Source organism: Haliotis cracherodii, unplaced genomic scaffold, assembly GCF_022045235.1.
Source record: "Haliotis cracherodii isolate W230 unplaced genomic scaffold, xgHalCrac1.p SCAF_2, whole genome shotgun sequence".
Classification (NCBI taxonomy): Eukaryota; Metazoa; Mollusca; class Gastropoda; order Lepetellida; family Haliotidae; genus Haliotis; species Haliotis cracherodii.
The window spans coordinates 48,840,627-48,859,958 of NW_027266275.1; the positions used below are offsets into that span (position 1 = coordinate 48,840,627).

The window sequence follows — 19,332 nt, forward strand, 5'->3', positions numbered from 1 at the left end:
TAACAACATTATGTTGTTATTATTATGGCATATCAATTTGTTATATCGCTCTCCGTTGCAGTTGTTTTCAGAAAATAATTTTCAAATCAGAGCATGGAATCCTTTACGGTTTCGGATTTAGACTTACAAATTTGATGTTACGCACAGGCAGCAATCACGAATGAATATGAAATAAATAGGAGTGAAGACTGCTATCCAGGTCAATAAATAGTAAACAGTTGACGAAAAATAGTAAATTATGTATTTTCGTTTGAATTTGAATCTATTTCAGAATCTTTTTGATGATAACTTACCAACTTTTGCATATTTTGCTTCGAAGTGTGTCATGCAGTACATGCTTCCGGGTTTCAGAAAATATCGGACTGCATGCCCTCTACGTTAAGTGCCAAAATCAACAATGGACGTTTCTAGTAGTTCTGTGCCGATTAATTTGACCCATACTTTCTTAACTCAAGATCTTATCTTTTTGAGGTAAATAAACTACTGAAAGTTTTTATAGTTTGTAAGCTGAGCATTTATGCATACCATATGTAACTTTAAATATACGCAAAGCCTACTAATTAAACAGTTATACCGAGTTTCATTTGGCGATGTTCTTCGACTATGCGCCTGTCAACTGGGTTCGACAGTTGCATTGAGAACTTTATTGAAAGAGAATAGACACTGAAACCTATATGGACGTAACTAGGCTTTTATCAAGCTATATAATCAAACGGTCATTCGTACTGTAACATAATCTTTGAAACAGTCCTGCATATGAACATATCATGAACTTCTGTCAAATTTGTTTACATGTCAAAAACACAGACAATTTCATCGGGATTTTTTTTCGGTAAGTATAAATCAAGGTCAATTCTCAAAGTGTACTTCGACATAAATGTCACAGGTCTATCATTGATAGGATATGTACATTCCAATGATATGAATTAATGGACATTTGGATTTGAAACAAGGGCGCTTACTTAAGTATGTTTGCCACATTCGGGTGCTTTCATACTACGATAAATATAGAAAAGTAGGAAACTTACAAAACCAGCACTTTTATCAATGGCTAGGCAGTGTCTATTTAGCTATCACTATATTTCATCAACAACCAGACCTGTTCGTCACGGGTGGAACGAGCATTCATTGAAACAGCCATCTGCATAATTGTACCCCTGCATCACAGGGCCATATGACACAGTTGAACCAATCAACTCAACTCGAAAGGGTGCACGGGAATCACGCACGTTGAGACGCCCAACGCTAACACCGTACTCGTGCGTGCGTGCGTGCGTGCGTGCGTGCGTGCGTAATTCCCATGCACCCTTTTGAGTTGAGTTGTCTACCATCCAGTCCATTATTGTGTCTGCTAAGTATAAAGGCTTGTCATATTCTTCATACTACAGCTAGACACAGTTCTAGTCTGTATCCCCAAGGTGATCATAATTGTAGGGGCGCTTCCTGCTCTCTCTGTGCCACTCCGAGATCCCCTGGCATGAGGTAGATTCCTGACACAAGACAGTATATTTTGGTCCATGTTCGTCTCAACAAATGCATCACCATTGTGTCAGGCGTCAAAATTGGCACCGGGCTGCATCCAGGCGCCTTGCGACCTCTGAGTCTAACTGATGAACCTCTAAACGCAATGGGGCTTTGTACCATGGTCGTATGTAATAATACATTTTGGTGACCCATTACATCAATATTTACATCACTTTTTTTGCCATTAACATTAAACTTGGAAGTCACGTTTCTTTTGCAGTTCAGCATATGTTCGGAGAATTGTGTTCATGATATCAGAGCCTGGTATTGAGCTAGGTCAGTCAGAACCCTGGCCCACTAATGCTCATCTATCACTGTCTGGTTATCCTGAATACTTTGCTCTGAAAATGTCACTAATGACACGCTGGTGACGAATGACCCTTTGAGACGTAAGTGACACAAGTGGAGCCAGATCGGCCAGAAACCACAGTGCCCTTTGGTGGTAGTTCTGTCATGGTTTGGGGTTGTGTGTCCTTGACTGTAAAGTGCATTTGATAACAGTTCGAGGAAACCTAAATGGCCAATATTACCTCAACCGGGTCCTTGAAAACAGTATAATCCAACATTTACACAATCATCCCTTTTTTACGACCAGTATTTATGGAAAACAACACCAGGGCTCAAAGAAGTCACGCAGTGTTTGACCATTTGCGCTGGAATGCGATTGACACTAAACATGGTCAGCAAGAAGTTTGGACCAATTGAGCACTTGTGGGATCCATTAGTGTCATCTTGAGTCAGGAAGCCAGCCACCTATTACAAAATGTACACAACTTGAAAGTGCCCTTCATGAAGAATAGAACAACATCCCCCTGTTGAGAATTCAGCCTTTAGTGATCTCCAAAGGTAGACGTGTTGCAAAAGTCATCAGAAATCTTATAATTCACAAATCAGTTCACCAGATATTGACCCCCACGAAGGGAGTGTTTGTCAGAAGGCTTGGCAACATGATAGCAAAAAGGAAACGAAACATTATGCATGGGCCCATACTTAAATTGGGTTAAAAGTAATTGAAAAAGTAACATCTTGTTAAGAATTCAATAAAATGTGAAATACAGGACCTCATAATGGAGGACCTCACAACTTTAATGCCACCATTTCCGAAGAGATACCGTCCAGCTGTTGGTTGCACACAGCGCTCATCTCCTCTTGTTGGATTTTGAGCAGTCTCCCAACAAAGAGAAAGAGTTGAAATGTGGACTTGGTCTGGGAGGGAGCATCAGACAGTTGTAATTTCTTAGGGGTCCTATAGTTTCTTTTGTTACCCTTTAGGAACTGGACTGGGTGATGACAACTTGGACAGTTTCCTTTTGACTCCTTACTCCCTCTCAGATGAGAGAGATGTGCACTGGGCACACCTGGAATCCTCAGTACACCAAAACACTACATATTCAACACGCATTGAGCGGGTCTCCTGTTATCTTAAAGCATACACAGGCAGCGCATGTTTACCAGGTGTCTAATCTAAGTTTTCTTCTCGCCAGATGTCACGGACATCTAAACTCCTCTGGCCAACTTCTTTATTGATTGTATAACATGTGACAACATTTTGTATGCAGCAAGCAACATTGGAAATGAAATGTATTTATGGAATTCAGTTTCATGATGTTTCTGCTACCACACAGAGGAAAGAAGTGAGGTTTCCCCGCCTTGCACATGCGCAAAAGGTCAGGATAGCAAGATACTACTACTTGCACAACTATTATGTATAGTTGACAGTGAAGAGGACTGCCGAAAATCTGAAGATTTTATCGTGTGGCATCCAAAATGCAGGATTTATGGATAACATCTAATAGAGCTAGGGTAATTGCAAAGGGCTGGTGAATTGGTTTATAAAGATAGAAGATTTTTTTGAATGCTCTTGATAGCATATATTGGATAACATGAAGATTTAATGAAGTTGAGTTCTGTGATTTACAATAGTTAAGAGTCTGAAGAGTTACCATGGTGATCACCACAAGCTGCTTCAAATTGGAAGAAGAAACAAATTTATTAGGATTTTACTCAAGTACATTTATGTAGGGAGGCAGTTTCCCAAATTAATTGTACACTACTGTTTACTTGGCAACAAATCTGATTGGACAAACAAAACAAGAACGTGCCCACATGACTGCGCTATTTTTCTAAAAGACATGGCCTGAGAACTAATTTTCTTTTTTTTTACTACATATACCCCTTGTGATACTGCTACAGCTTATAAGATATCCCTGGAATATTAACCAAGAAATTATTTCCCCAATAATAGTGTCAGTAACAAGAACTGAAGTTCTTACATAGACAAGTTATCTCAGTTCTGAATTATAGTAATCATTCCAACTCTCAAACAGGTTGTGTGGGTAAAATGGTGTAATATATCAAGATTTACCGGCTTCCTGAAGGGTAGGGCAATCTGTCTCCTCATGGCATGGAAGAAATTTGCAGGTGTGGTGAAGTTACACACAAACCAATTGGTCTCGTGGGACTGCTGGATCTCAAAGTTTGGGCCCTCTGGCTGTTCACAGTAAGAAAGTCCACAGTCAATGTCTGGTGAACTCATACATGTAAAGCATACTACTAGTTCATGTGTAATGCAGCAATGACAACAACGTAATTCTACACTGGGATTTCAAAGCAGCAACATTTTAAGACAGTTCTATGACACCAAAACCGTAAAATAGCGCCAGTGGAGCTGCAACTCACCTGCTTATGTAGTCAGATAAATGGCTAAGTAAAGTTCAAAAGAAGTTTCATCTTGCAGTGTGCTCAAAGTGTTAAGGTCAAATCAAGGTCCAAATTCAAAATATAAAAAAATGGAACATATGTGTTGAGACACACTACTTACTACACATGTACCAAATTTCATTTCATTTAAAAAATAGTATGGCCACCTTCAAATCCCTACTGAAGTCCCACCTATTTCAACAATTTATTGTCTGTGTTGGCCTCATTATCATTATGAATAGTTTTTCACAATATGGATGCATTGGACTTTGGAGGCCATATCAAAAATGAATTTGTACTTGGAACAAATTAGGGCGTCATCTTTGTGGGAAAAAGCATGTGAAGTTTGAGCTTAACTGGTCAAGTAGTTTCTGAGGAGATGTTTACGATTGAAGACTGACAATGGAAAAAAAGGCCCTGATATTCATTCAGGTGAGCTACAATATGTTTTAAAAAACAACAACTGTTGTACAATACTGCATTATATATGCATGAAGTTACAGTTCTAAAATTTACATATGTCTTCGTAGACTTATTTCTATAATCATAAACAACTATTCGTAGGAAATATGGACCACTCATATATATATGAAGGTTGGCAAAAGGTAATGTTTCTTTGTTAGCGATACAATTGTTGTAACTACCAGGTGAAGGCTGTGGGTGGAGGTAAGTACACCACATGACATGACTGGGTTACAGGGGTCAAGTGTGGGAGGGTGGGTACTGACCAGGAAATAGTCAGGTGTAGACTGTGGGTGGAGGCAAGTACACCACATGACATGACTGGGATACAGGGGTCAAGTGTGGGAGGGTGGGTACTGACCAGGAAATAGTCACGTGTAGACTGTGGGTGGAGGTAAGAACACCACATGACATGACTGGGTTACAGGGGTCAAGTGTGGGAGGGTGGGTACTGACCAGGAAATAGTCAGGTGTAGACTGTTGGTGGAGGTAAGTACACCACATGACATGACTGGGTTACGGGGGTCAAGTGTGGGAGGATGGGTACTGACCACGAAATAGTCAGGTGTACACTGTGGGTGGAGGTAAGTACACCACATGACATGACTGGGTTACAGGGGTCAAGTGTGGGAGGGTGGGTACTGACCAGGAAATAGTCAGGTGTAGACTGTGGGTGGAGGCAAGTACACCACATGACATGACTGGGATACAGGGGTCAAGTGTGGGAGGGTGGGTACTGACCAGGAAATGGTCAGGTGTAGACTCTGGGTGGAGGTAAGTACACCACATGACATGACTGGGTTACAGGGGTCAAGTGTGGGAGGGTGGGTACTGACCAGGAAATAGTCAGGTGTAGACTGTGGGTGGAGGCAAGTACACCACATGACATGACTGGGATACAGGGGTCAAGTGTGGGAGGGTGGGTACTGACCAGGAAATGGTCAGGTGTAGACTCTGGGTGGAGGTAAGTACACCACATGACATGACTGGGTTACAGGGGTCAAGTGTGGGAGGGTGGGTACTGACCAGGAAATAGTCAGGTATAGACTGTGGGTGGAGGTAAGTACACCACATGACATGACTGGGTTACAGGGGTCAAGTGTGGGAGGGTGGGTACTGACCAGGAAATAGTCAGGTGTAGACTGTGGGTGGAGGTAAGAACACCACATGACATGACTGGGTTACAGGGGTCAAGTGTGGGAGGGTGGGTACTGACCAGGAAATAGTCAGGTGTAGACTGTTGGTGGAGGTAAGTACACCACATGACATGACTGGGTTACTGGGGTCAAGTGTGGGAGGGTGGGTACTGACCACGAAATGGTCAGGTGTACACTGTGGGTGGAGGTAAGTACACCACATGACATGACTGGGTTACAGGGGTCAAGTGTGGGAGGGTGGGTACTGACCAGGAAATAGTCAGGTGTAGACTGTTGGTGGAGGTAAGTACACCACATGACATGACTGGGTTACAGGGGTCAAGTGTGGGAGGGTGGGTACTGACCAGGAAATAGTCACGTGTAGACTGTGGGTGGAGGTAAGAACACCACATGACATGACTGGGTTACAGGGGTCAAGTGTGGGAGGGTGGGTACTGACCAGGAAATAGTCAGGTGTAGACTGTTGGTGGAGGTAAGTGCACCACATGACATGACTGGGTTACGGGGGTCAAGTGTGGGAGGGTGGGTACTGACCAGGAAATGGTCAGGTGTACACTGTGGGTGGAGGTAAGTACACCACATGACATGACTGGGTTACAGGGGTCAAGTGTGGGAGGGTGGGTACTGACCAGGAAATAGTCAGATGTAGACTGTGGGTGGAGGTAAGTACACCACATGACATGACTGGGTTACAGGGGTCAAGTGTGGGAGGGTGGGTACTGACCAGGAAATAGTCAGGTGTAGACTGTGGGTGGAGGTAAGTACACCACATGACATGACTGGGTTACAGGGGTCAAGTGTGGTAGGGTGGGTACTGACCAGGAAATAGTCAGGTGTAGACTGTGGGTGGAGGTAAGTACACCACATGACATGACTGGGTTACAGGGGTCAAGTGTGGGAGGGTGGGTACTGACCAGGAAATAGTCAGGTGTAGACTGTGGGTGGAGGCAAGTACACCACATGACATGACTGGGATACAGGGGTCAAGTGTGGGAGGGTGGGTACTGACCAGGAAATGGTCAGGTGTAGACTCTGGGTGGAGGTAAGTACACCACATGACATGACTGGGTTACAGGGGTCAAGTGTGGGAGGGTGGGTACTGACCAGGAAATAGTCAGGTGTAGACTGTGGGTGGAGGTAAGTACACCACATGACATGACTGGGTTACAGGGGTCAAGTGTGGGAGGGTGGGTACTGACCAGGAAATAGTCAGGTGTAGACTGTGGGTGGAGGTAAGAACACCACATGACATGACTGGGTTACAGGGGTCAAGTGTGGGAGGGTGGGTACTGACCAGGAAATAGTCAGGTGTAGACTGTTGGTGGAGGTAAGTACACCACATGACATGACTGGGTTACGGGGGTCAAGTGTGGGAGGGTGGGTACTGACCACGAAATGGTCAGGTGTACACTGTGGGTGGAGGTAAGTACACCACATGACATGACTGGGTTACAGGGGTCAAGTGTGGGAGGGTGGGTACTGACCAGGAAATAGTCAGGTGTAGACTGTGGGTGGAGGTAAGTACACCACATGACATAACTGGGTTACAGGGGTCAAGTGTGGGAGGATGGGTACTGACCAGGAAATGGTCTGGTATAGACTGTGGGTGGAGGTAAGTACACCACTAGACATGACTGGGTTACAGGGGTCAAGTGTGGGAGGGTGGGTACTGACCAGGAAATAGTCAGGTGTAGACTGTTGGTGGAGGTAAGTACACCACATGACATGACTGGGTTACAGGGGTCAAGTGTGGGAGGGTGGGTACTGACCAGGAAATAGTCAGGTGTAGACTGTGGGTGGAGGTAAGTACACCACATGACATGACTGGGTTACAGGGGTCAAGTGTGGGAGGGTGGGTACTGACCAGGAAATAGTCAGATGTAGACTGTGGGTGGAGGTAAGTACACCACATGACATGACTGGGTTACAGGGGTCAAGTGTGGGAGGGTGGGTACTGACCAGGAAATAGTCAGGTGTAGACTGTGGATGGAGGTAAGTACACCACATGACATGACTGGGTTACAGGGGTCCAGTGTGGGAGGGTGGGTACTGACCAGGAAATAGTCAGATGTACACTGTGGGTGGAGGTAAGTACACCACATGACATGACTGGGTTACAGGGGTCAAGTGTGGGAGGGTGGGTACTGACCAGGAAATAGTCAGGTGTAGACTGTGGGTGGAGGTAATTTCACCACATGACATGACTGGGTTACAGGGGTCAAGTGTGGGAGGGTGGGCACTGACCAGGAAATAGTCAGGTGTAGACTGTGGATGGAGGTAAGTACACCACTAGACATGACTGGGTTACAGGGGTCAAGTGTGGGAGGATGGGTACTGACCAGAAAATAGTCAGATGTAAACTGTGGGTGGAGGTAAGTACACCACATGACATAACTGGGTTACAGGGGTCAAGTGTGGGAGGGTGGTTACTGACCAGGAAATAGTCAGGTGTAGACCGTGGGTGGAGGTGAGTACACCACATGACTGGGTTCAGGGTCATGGTGTAGACTGTGGGTGGAGGAAAGTGTGGGTGGATAGGTACTGACCGGGAAATAATCAGGGTCATCATTGCTCATCTGCAGGAAACGCTCCAGTCTGGCACTTGAGTGTTCTGGGCCCTGCAAACAACAGAAGTGACATGGAAACACATTGCACACAAACAGTATACCAGAAAGACGCTGAGATAGTATGTTCTGAACAGGAATCAGGAGCCACAATGCTCTGTTGCTCTCCTGAAGAAATAATTGTGTGATAGTTCCACCTGATTATGTAAATAAAGATCAGTAGTTAGTTATAGCAAAACTGGCCAATACATTCTTGGAAAAAGGAGAAAAAACAATAATGTCTCCAGCACTGACCATGAATGCTAATAGTGAATTTTCTGTTATCCTTCACACAAAATTTCAGCTTTCCGCACCTTGTGTTTCTGGCAAATAAGATCTCAAAACAATTTGGTAAAAATTTCAAAAATACTTTTAAAAATAATCAACTGGTCATTTCTGCATGGATTGTGAGTGATTGTGTGGAAAGAATGAGTGCCTGCAGAAATTTGGTTAAAAGATAGGAATGGCGCCGAAACACCAACATGACATGCGCTAGACGACTAGTCTGTGGTGTCATTTTGACAGACCTGCATTGTTGGCTGCGACTTCAATGGTGTCAAGGGCACAGAGTATGGCTACAACTGCGATGGAGACAAGTTTGACTTGGAACTGTTTATGCACCAGTGAAGTGCAACTAAAGTCTTGTTTAAGCACCGGGGAGGCACAAAGCTTGCAGTGTTTGGAAGGTGAGGAGGGTTCGTAAAGAGGTAAATCTGAGTGACCTGGAGTACAGTGCCCCCTGGTGGAAAGGCACATTTTGGTTCTGTGTTATGGGAATGAAGAGACAAGGAATTTGCTATAATTGTGTCTTTGCATGTCTGTGCTAAAACTTGATAAACTTTGTAAAGAGGTAACAGTGTGGAATAAAAGCTACAATGCTGGTACTTAAGCTACTGACCATTCCTTCATAGCCATGTGGTAGGAGAAGAACAATGCCACTCTGTCGCACCCACTTGGCCTGGCCACTGGAGATGAACTGGTCAATGATACACTGGGCGTTGTTGGAGAAATCTCCAAACTGAGCCTCCCAAATAACAAGGGCATTTGGGTTAGTCATGGAGTAGCCCAGCTCAAAGCCTGTAAAAAATAAGAAATGGGTTCAAAGCTTCAGATATTGATGAGACATTTCATTTTTAACTTTAGCATACTGAATTGTTTTGCCATAAGGTGCTGTAAAGAGGGTGGACGATTTCAAACAGTTGATACTTCATGAAATAAGGGGCCGAGCAATTAAAGAAATATTTTGCTCATTTATTCCTGTCAGAAAATTACACATTACCATATAAAAATATCCTAATGTTTTCAATCATACTAAGGTTAAGACCAAAGCCAACACAAAATTTGTTCATATTCTTGAACTTACCTGAGCTTGTAAAATCTAGATATTTTTTAATATTTGTATACTTATTCTTGCATTACTCCTTAATGCCTGAAGAATGATAGTGTGAAGCCAAAGGGCGATCGTGTTACGGCTGACTTCTACCTGCGATGTTGGAGACACCGTGATGAAGAGGCGATGATGTGTTGAATGAAGCATCGCAGCACCTTCACTGGACATAGTAGAAGTTCCTGTTCATCTTCAATCTTTAATCGAAAATGGGGGAGGGGTGGTGAAGGATCTATCCGTCTGTCCAGGGAGTTGATTCTTGGCTATAAAGTCAGAGCACGGCCCAAGCTGAACAGCTCCATGTGCTCTGTGCTCACATCTCACAAGGGTGATGTCTACAGCATGTAATTTGCTCACTCGTGTCACTGTTGCCAGAGACTAGAGGGAAACTGTCTTCGGGTGAGGTTGTAGTACGACGCCGAGTGGAGTGGTTCAAAGTAAGACCACGTTCAGATACCAGGCCAGGTCTCCTGGTCTTACAGATGACAGGAGCCTAACAGCACCTGGAGTTCCGGAATCTTTGTCATATTTCGATCTTCCGAAACTGCCAAGATGAAGTTAAGGGCCACTAGGTTGGTCGTGATGGTGCTGCCCTTCAGATGACACTTGTGGTGCAGGAACAGAAGAAATTCTGCCAAGCAGTGGGGTGACAGGATCCTGGTGTTTCCACTTGCAGAAACTCTCAAGGAAGTGCTACTTGTCATTATAAAGGCACCTGGTAGAAGGTCTGTGCACTTAGAGGTCTTTGTAGATGGACCAGGCGTAAAGATGTAACCTATCTGGAGCTGGGTGGCTTCACCTGCTGTGAGGGTGGATCAGCAGGTTTGGCCAGTCTGGAAATTTGAGGGGTTTGGTGGAGGACATTTCTCTGTGGTCCACTAAGCAGCATCTCGCCGGCACAATCTAAGCTTCCGGGTCGATATGATTTTTTTAAGGGCCCTGGGAAGTAGCACTGGCTTTGGAAAAGCATTGGCTTTGAGTCCTTCCCAGGGTGCGCTGAAGGCATCAACTGCCAAGATGTAGGTCCGGACCTAGTAGTTCTGGCTGGTAGCAAACAGGTCGATTTGGGGATCGCTGAGGTGTTGACAGACAAAAGCGAAGGTGTCCGGATGTTCACTCTGTGGGGGCCACCCTGTCTGGTCTGGAGAAGGCACCTGGAAGGATGTTGCGACAACCTGGGATGTGTTGGATCTGAAACTGGATGTTGAGCTGATAGATCAGATGGAAGAGGCGGACTGTCTGCCGTAATAGGGAGTGGGTCGTCCCCAGGTTGCGAGGGCACCATACTACTGTGATTTTGTATGTGGATATAGAGATCTGAGCTTGTTGAAGCATGCTTCCAGTGAGATAGAGCCAAATAGGTGTCCATCATGATGGCTTGAAGAAAGCGGACTGGGAGACGTGAGCTAGGGCCTTGAGGGTTGTCTCGTCTCTGGCAAAGGCTGATACGTGGGAGTGAGTCTTGAGGACTTGGCATTCAAAGAGTGAGGCAGATGACCATGCTTGACAGAGGAGGTCCCTGGGTTCGAGCCTGTCTGGCGATGTAGGTCTTCATTGAGCGTGTGGGCAGAATCTGCCAGTTTGAAGGAGTGGACGGGAAAGTCTTCCTTCTTGTATTTAGGCACCTTGAAGGAGGGAGTGCTTGTAAAGTCCTCATCAAGCGCTGTGATCATGTCCTTGAGGGATGGAGGTAGGGTCGGACCAAATAGTGTCCTCTTTATCCAAAGGAGCCCCCTGATTCTGACTGGTATCCACATGATTGGCAGCTGAGTACACAGACATCATTGCAGTCAGCATCGGTGCCCAGGTGGAGATGACGATGGAGGTGGGGGACAACAGGGCTGTCGACGACACCACAGTGTGTGCAGGTGTTGAAACCAGGGTGACAGGCGACTTGGTCAGGGGGGTAGCAGGCTCGTAAACATCAGACATTTTGTGCTTGTGTTTACAGGCCGGCTGGGTCTTTCATTTATGGGATACTTGAAGATACTTGGAAAAAGCTGTGGGGGGAAAGCGGGTATCAGTCTTTACATTTTGTAGACTAGGAGCATGGAGACATATAACTTAGGCATAGGGGATGGGGATCCCAGGCCGATTGTTACGTCGGCACTTGCTACAAGATGGCATGTTATCTGCAATGAAGCAGAGTGTAATCACAATGCGTCCCCGCCCCATTATGTATGCTATAATCTTTTTTCCCAGCCATGTAGTTTATGAAAAAAAAGTTTACGAGAACATGTAAAACAACTTCTTTGATAGGCATTTAGAAGTTGGAGTACTAAGTAAGGATAAGAATTTAAGGATGAACAACTTCTTTATTACAATTAGGAGCATCGTTTCTTTGTAGGTTCTAACACTGTTATCAAGGAAGTGATTTACAGAGTGTGGTTGGCAAGTATATATACAAGAAGGAGGCAACGTTTATACAGTAGAGTAGATATTGTTATACTGGAGTAGAGAAGCCTGTTATGTACACACAAGGGGTAGTGATGACAATCATCGGTGGGTCAGTGCCATAAACAAAGGATGAAGCCAGTAATATAAACAACGGGGTTATGGCTGATTGGGGTCTTTGATGAGTTGATGGTACGCCGGGGGTATGTAATAGCCTTGGTCACGGTTGATTGAGGGCTGAAGTCTTTTGATGTTGATTGCTTATTGTAGTTTCCTGATCTTGAAGTCTAAAACAACACCACTTTAGTAAACAATATAATTGCAAGAATACTTCAATGATGAAGTACCAGGAAACACACAAGAACACAGAACGCAAGTCACGAGATTGTGTGGCCATGTAAAATATTCAAGATTGCTACTTTCACTGCCCAAAGTAGTCAGTGGGAAGTGCAGGACTTCCCACTAGTTAGTGACCACTCCCCCATAAACATAACCATAGGAAATACAAATGTACCAATCCAAACAGAAAACCAAGAACCACAATTCCATTACAATAAAGCTAACTGGGACCAATTCCAAGATATCTGCAACGAAGCTAACTTAAACGAAATAGAAAATAATGATCCAGAAACCTATTGTAAAAACCTAACAGACTATATAATAAACGCAGCCAAAACCTCCATCCCCTTCAAAACATCTAAGACAGGCAAACCGACAGTACCATGGTGGAATGAGGAAATAGAACAGACTAGACGAAAACGTAAATCAGCCTTCAATAAAGCAAAACGTGACCACCACTATTTAAACATAGCCCCCGAACTAAACCACCAGGTTCAAAAACTAGTCCAAATAGCCAAAAGTAGAGACTGGAAAAAATTCTGCGAAGGTATAAATAACCGTACAGATGCCAGAATGGTCTGGCCCAAAATCCACGCCATCAGAGGCTTAAAACGACATAAAAAAAAACCTAACATTGACAACTCAACCAACCCCGCCCAAAAAGCAAATAATCTCGCCAACCACTTTTCGGTCGTTAGCAGTAACACCAACTTCAGTCAAAAATTCCAAGATAAACTCAAAACAGAAAACAAACCCACAAAAGAACCAAACAATAACAAGAAGTAAATCAAGCCTTCACAATGGAGGAGCTCCTCTACGTAATCCAAAACAGGAAAAAGGGCACAGCCCTAGGATTAGACCTAACTTCTTATCAAATAATTAAAAAACTCCCCCTAAAACTACTCCAGGCACTACTCAAACTATACGATCTCATCTACCTAAACGGACAGGTTCCTACTCCCTGGAAACAGGCCCTAGTCATACCAATCCCTAAACCTAATAAACCAGCTAATCAAGCTAACTCATATAGACCAATATCCCTAACTTCAAACTTATGTAAAGTAATGGAATCAATGGCTAAAAATAGATTACTACATCACTTAATCCAAAATAACATCATAAACCCAGATCAAAGCGGTTTCACTCCTGGCCGCTCAACCCTAGATAACCTCGCCCGACTAGAACAAGATATTAAGACAGGACAACTAAATAAACAATATACCACAGGCATCTTCTTAGACTTCTCTAAAGCTTTCGACATGGTATGGTACGATGGGCTAATACAAAAACTTAAAAAAATAGGACTCAAAGGTCAGATAATAAACTACATCCAGGACTTCCTAAACAATCGTAAAATAACCAGACCAAACTCTATCGGACCAATGTCCCCTAGAAAATGGCACTCCCCAGGGCAGTATCCTCAGCCCCATCCTCTTCAATATAATGATAAACGATCTATTCGAGGGCCTATCCCCTCAAGTACACACATCAAAATCCAAAAATCTCTTAATAAAATACAACAATGGGCTGACAAATGGGGCTTCTCCCTTAACTCAGAAAAAACAACAGGAATAGTATTCAAACATAAAAACATGAAACCCGCCTCCCCAATCCTCCAGCTAAACAATCAAACAATCAAACAATCAAATTTCAAAAACAAACCAAATTCTTAGGACTTATTTTTCGATGAATATCTCACCTGGGATGCTCACATCCAAAACCTAACAACTAAATGCAGTAAAGACCTAAACAACCTAAGATGCCTAACTGGCTCTAACTGGGGAGCCTCCAAAGATACCCTCCTCTCTCTCTACATATCCCTAATTAGATCAAAACTAGACAACGGCTGCGCCATTTACAACACCCTAAACAACTCTCTATCCAAAAAACTTGACTCAATACAATATCAGGCTCTCAAACTAATTACACACATCCAACATGGCACCTCCTACACCTCACTTCAGGCCTTAACAGGAGAAATGCCACTAAGTCTATGCAGGGAACAGCTAAGCTTAAATTTCTGGGCCGCGTCCCAATCAAACCCTCTCATCCAAAACTTAATAAACCAAAACATCAGCCCCAAAAACCAAGCACTAGCTTGTAAACACCCCTTACTTACCCCAATATCCCAAAGAATAACAAACTACCTAAATGAACACCAAATTAAAAATCTTACACAAAACTGCAAACAATCAAATATCTTCACCCCTAAACTTAAAATACCCAAAATAGACACAACACTCGCTAGCCAAATAAATAAACAAACTGACACAAACATAGCTAAAACTACCACACTAGCATACATACACGAAAATTGGCCAAATTGGTGTCCCATTTACACGGACGGATCCTCAGATCCGACCTCCAAACACACAGGTTTCGGAGTCCATACCACACACCCAACTAAAACCACACAATCCTTCAGACTCCCAAACAACCAATCAATATTCTTGGCAGAACTAAAGGGCATGGCCTCTGCCCTCCATAGTCAAGATTCCAAAAACCACAGAAAAATCCTAATACTTAACAGCTAAACTATCCCTCAAAATCCCAGAAATAAGCTTAAACTTACCCATCTCAAAATCAGAAATTAAAAGTGTAAACAAGCAAAAAATCACACAAAAATGGCATAACCTATATCTAAACTCAAATAGCCAAATCAAAAAGGTTCCCCAAAAACCGACAGAGTAATCACTAAACTCCAAACAGGACATACCAACCTAAATAACCATCTCAAAATAATAAGAAAACATGGAACAGGAACCTGCCCACATTGCAAACAACAAGAAACCCCAGAACATGCACTCATACACTGCACCCACTACCTAACACACCGGACTACACTACAAACCACCCTAAATTTAAATAAGGCTCTTACTCTAGAAGCAATCCTAAATCCACAAAATAAAATAAAAAAATTCAAAGCCTTAGGTGTATACTTAATCAAAACAGGACTAATAAATCGCATTTAAAACCCCAATAAACTACCAAAACCAAACCACATAATCAAACTAACAAACTTCCATACTCAGCTCCCTTAGTTTGCCCCCAAACCCTCGACATTTTTTCCAAATCTCAAAATTTCCAAAATTCTATATAAGCAACCACTAAAACACCCCTACTGGATTGTCAAACAACTTTCTCCCCTTTTCGGAAACACATGAAATGGCTTGGGCCCGTGTGCGAAATACGCTGCAGTCGGAAAGCGCATGTAAAATCTCCAATATAAGTAAGTAGGTAAGCTACTTGAAACAACAGAACACCTGAGATTACTGTGGTGAAAATCCTTTGTTGGCTCGTTTATCAGCCATGATGAGGTGTCAAAGCCACATGCAGGCACGAATAGCTGACGGATGGTGTTTGATAACAATAGATTGCGTGGGATTGTCAAGGAATATCGCTGCACCTGGTATAGACAATGACAGAAATAGGTAAACGATATCGAGGCTGTTGTGGTTAATATAAGAAAACATTGTGACGTCATGTCCCTAGTACTGGGCATGAGCAGTGGATAGAATGGTGCATTGTGGGATAGCTTAAATGTAACATGATACAGAGTATTTTTAACGTGAGGGAAGTTGGAAGTGAGCTGGGAATTACTATGGTGAATAAAGTGATCTGTAAACGTAAATGGATATGGGCAAATATATTTATGGCAGGACATGGCAGGGGTCATTGTGAAGCTAGGAACATGGGTAAATGTAGAGAATATATGTTATCACTGCACAAACAAAAATATAGATTTTACATTACTTAGAAGCTGACAAAGATGACAAAGTAGAGACAATTTATGGAAAACCATAGAGGACATTTCATGTGTCGATATATCATGTTTCTCTCATCAAGTGACAAGGGGAAAGGATATATTTACACAGGGACGGTTCACCATTCCTAGTATTTGCGACTTAAAATGTAGTTTAGTGTTTGCAAAATCTTAAAAAATATAAACAAAAGTAACAAAAAATATTTAGGATCATGAAAATTCTGTATCATATATATATCATTATGTACAAAATCAAATTTAACAAAAAATATTCTTGAAAACTACGAGACTAAAGAATACAAGCTGGTCAAGTAACAAAAATGGAGCTTTGTGAAATGAACACTCTCGGTTGATGAGTTAAATGAGCAATTTACAGGTTATAATGAAACATTTTCAAGAGAATAAACTGGATGAAGTGATATGAATTCCATAAATGACCATATATCATTATTTTGCCTTGTCAATGAGGAACAAACGTAACAAGAAAGAAGTGAGCAAAGCTCACATACCCCCGTTATTCCCGCTGGTCAAACACAAATAGTAAATAGTTTGTTAATTAATGAAATATTACATATTTCTAACTGATTTTTAACTTCGATGTTTCAAAAACTAAGATTGAGTTCCAGTGACAAATGACCCCCCCCAAATCTCCCATGTTACCAGTGTTCACTACGAGGAAGTAGATCACCATGAACACCTTTGAATAAAAATTTGATTGAGGAGTTACATAAGAAGAATTATCAAAAGGACAAAAAATTGTTGATTTAAAAACACATAAAAAATGGAACAATATCATATAAGAAAATCAATAAATTAATTATTTCCATCTAGCCTTAACAGATATGGTAAAGAATTCATAAATTCAAACTAACACAAAGCACAGATACTTATGATTTCTTTCTTTTTTTAATAATTTTTGATTTTTTCAATCATTTTACATTTATTTGATAAAATATGACATTCCAGTACATAGTTGATTAATCATCTAAATAGATGATGGCAAGTTGACCAAAATTTATAGAATAGGCCAATGTCACACTCAATAATCCCTGCACATTTAGTAAGGTTGTAGTACTTAGTTTCTTATTTCGGTTTGAAAGACTTGACTTATTTAGCTTACTTTTAAATATAAGGTCTTTTGTTATCAAGAAGATGATATTTAGAGGGTCATTGCGCTTTTCTGGAAAGCCAATCATCACATGTTTCTTTGTAATTTCGATTTGGATGTTAGCCTTTTGAAGTAGCCAAACTTCAAGTTGACGCCAGATTTGCTGAACCATATTACAGGACCAGAAAAGATGGATTGGGGTCTCGATATCAACTGAACCAAAACTGCAATTTCGACTTTCAACATAACCTAATTTACACAAGAAAACATTAGTCGGAAGTATATGATGAAGTATTTTGTATTGGAGCCTTTGCAGTTTAGTGTCTCTCGTACATCGAAAAGGCATTCTATTGTATTGGGACCAGTTATCAATTGAGTCATCCTTTAGAATATTCTTTTCCCATTTCGTACAGTGTACATTTTTTGTAGTGACTTCTGAAATTAGTCAGTTGTAGAAGCATTTCGATCCATTTGCATATTTAAGCACATTTTCGATACATGGGGGTATAATTGGATTTTGCAACTTGTTCAATTCTTCTAGTTCAACATTACTTGCCTTGAAATAGTGTTTAATGGCCACGATAAGGCCGTTATATAGTAAAAAGTTCGTCTTTATCTCGAAAGATTTTGAAAAGTTGTCAAACGACAGGAAAAAACGTACATACACTTTTAGCTTGAAAGTGCCCATGCCATGGAACCATGGGACCAACGCTAGAAAGTGTCCTGAGCTAAGGAAAAAATAGCGGTTGCTTAAGCAGTTTAATAAAATAGATATACCCGTATAAAGGTGGAATTCCAGAACTGATGGAAAATACTTTATAAAAGTAGCAAAGTGCATCAATGGGCATGTGAGAGCTGACATAGATACATCAAATATCAAATACATGAAGGAGGTAAAAGTCTATGCTTGCACTGTAATGGCGTGTGCGAACACCAACAACTGGGTACATACATGAACATCTTTTCAGTATACACAGGTACCGTGACATGGTAATGGAAAATGGTTGCAAACTCCCGCATGAAGATAACATGCCTGTAATTAGATAAGGATGGTGTAAGCGGCAGTAGGTGGCCAGCTTTTGAAGTGCTTAAAATTAACATGAGAATGCCGAGAACAAAGCAGCAGAACAAAGGAAAGACTTGTGGATGCGCATGACGGTGTTGCTCATGATACAAGCAGCCACTTCCTGTCGCTTATAGTATGGACAAAAACTAAGACAAAATAAAAAAGAAGCTAGACCTTGCAATATAACGAACCCACCAAACTTGTAGGTAGGTGGTGTTGAAAATATAAGAACCGAGCGCTATTATTTACATAAGTCGCTTACAGTACAGACAAAAACGACGACAACAATAATAACGGAGACAGAACGAGCTAGACCGTGCATTATAAAACACCTACAAATAATGTTGCTAATATACAGTCTGGGATATCAAAGTGCTATTATACATTACATACGCAGTTACGAACGAAATTGATGATAAATGTATGGTAACAGGAGAAATTGGTTGTTGAGAAAGGCAACACAAAATGGTACGTAAATACATGTACTGTGATTTACCCGTTTAATGTTGCGAGATATAGCAGTATGGATGTGTTTTAAAGTCATTACAAACTAGCTCAATGCCAATTGAACTGTATTTAATTTTTTAGAATTATTTACACGGATGTATAAATCTTCTTCAATCTCATTTTTATTGAGTTCGCAAATGATTTCATTTGATAAACCCTTCGGACATTGACATGCTGTTGACCTGCGTAAGTGAAATGTTTGGGCGTTGTCCAAATGGTGATTTGTTTAGTTGGATAAAGTCAACAAACACTGCGAATAATGACAAATATTGGATGATAGGCAAAATCTGAAATGATCCCCGGTAGATTCCAAGAAAACGTG

General features: G+C 42.0%; 1 protein-coding gene across 2 annotated transcripts in view; it reads right to left on the minus strand.

Annotated features, from left to right (window-relative positions):
- LOC139468161 (2-oxoglutarate dehydrogenase complex component E1-like) overlaps nt 1-19,332 on the minus strand; it is a 96,358-nt gene that overhangs the window by 16,548 nt on the left and 60,478 nt on the right. For both annotated transcript variants that reach the window (XM_071249947.1, XM_071249948.1), the window contains exons 15-17: nt 9,345-9,523; nt 8,390-8,461; nt 3,890-4,015 (exon numbers count right to left, since the gene is read on the minus strand). In XM_071249947.1, the coding sequence (XP_071106048.1) occupies nt 3,890-4,015; nt 8,390-8,461; nt 9,345-9,523 (377 nt within the window). The remainder of the gene's footprint in view (nt 1-3,889; nt 4,016-8,389; nt 8,462-9,344; nt 9,524-19,332) is intronic.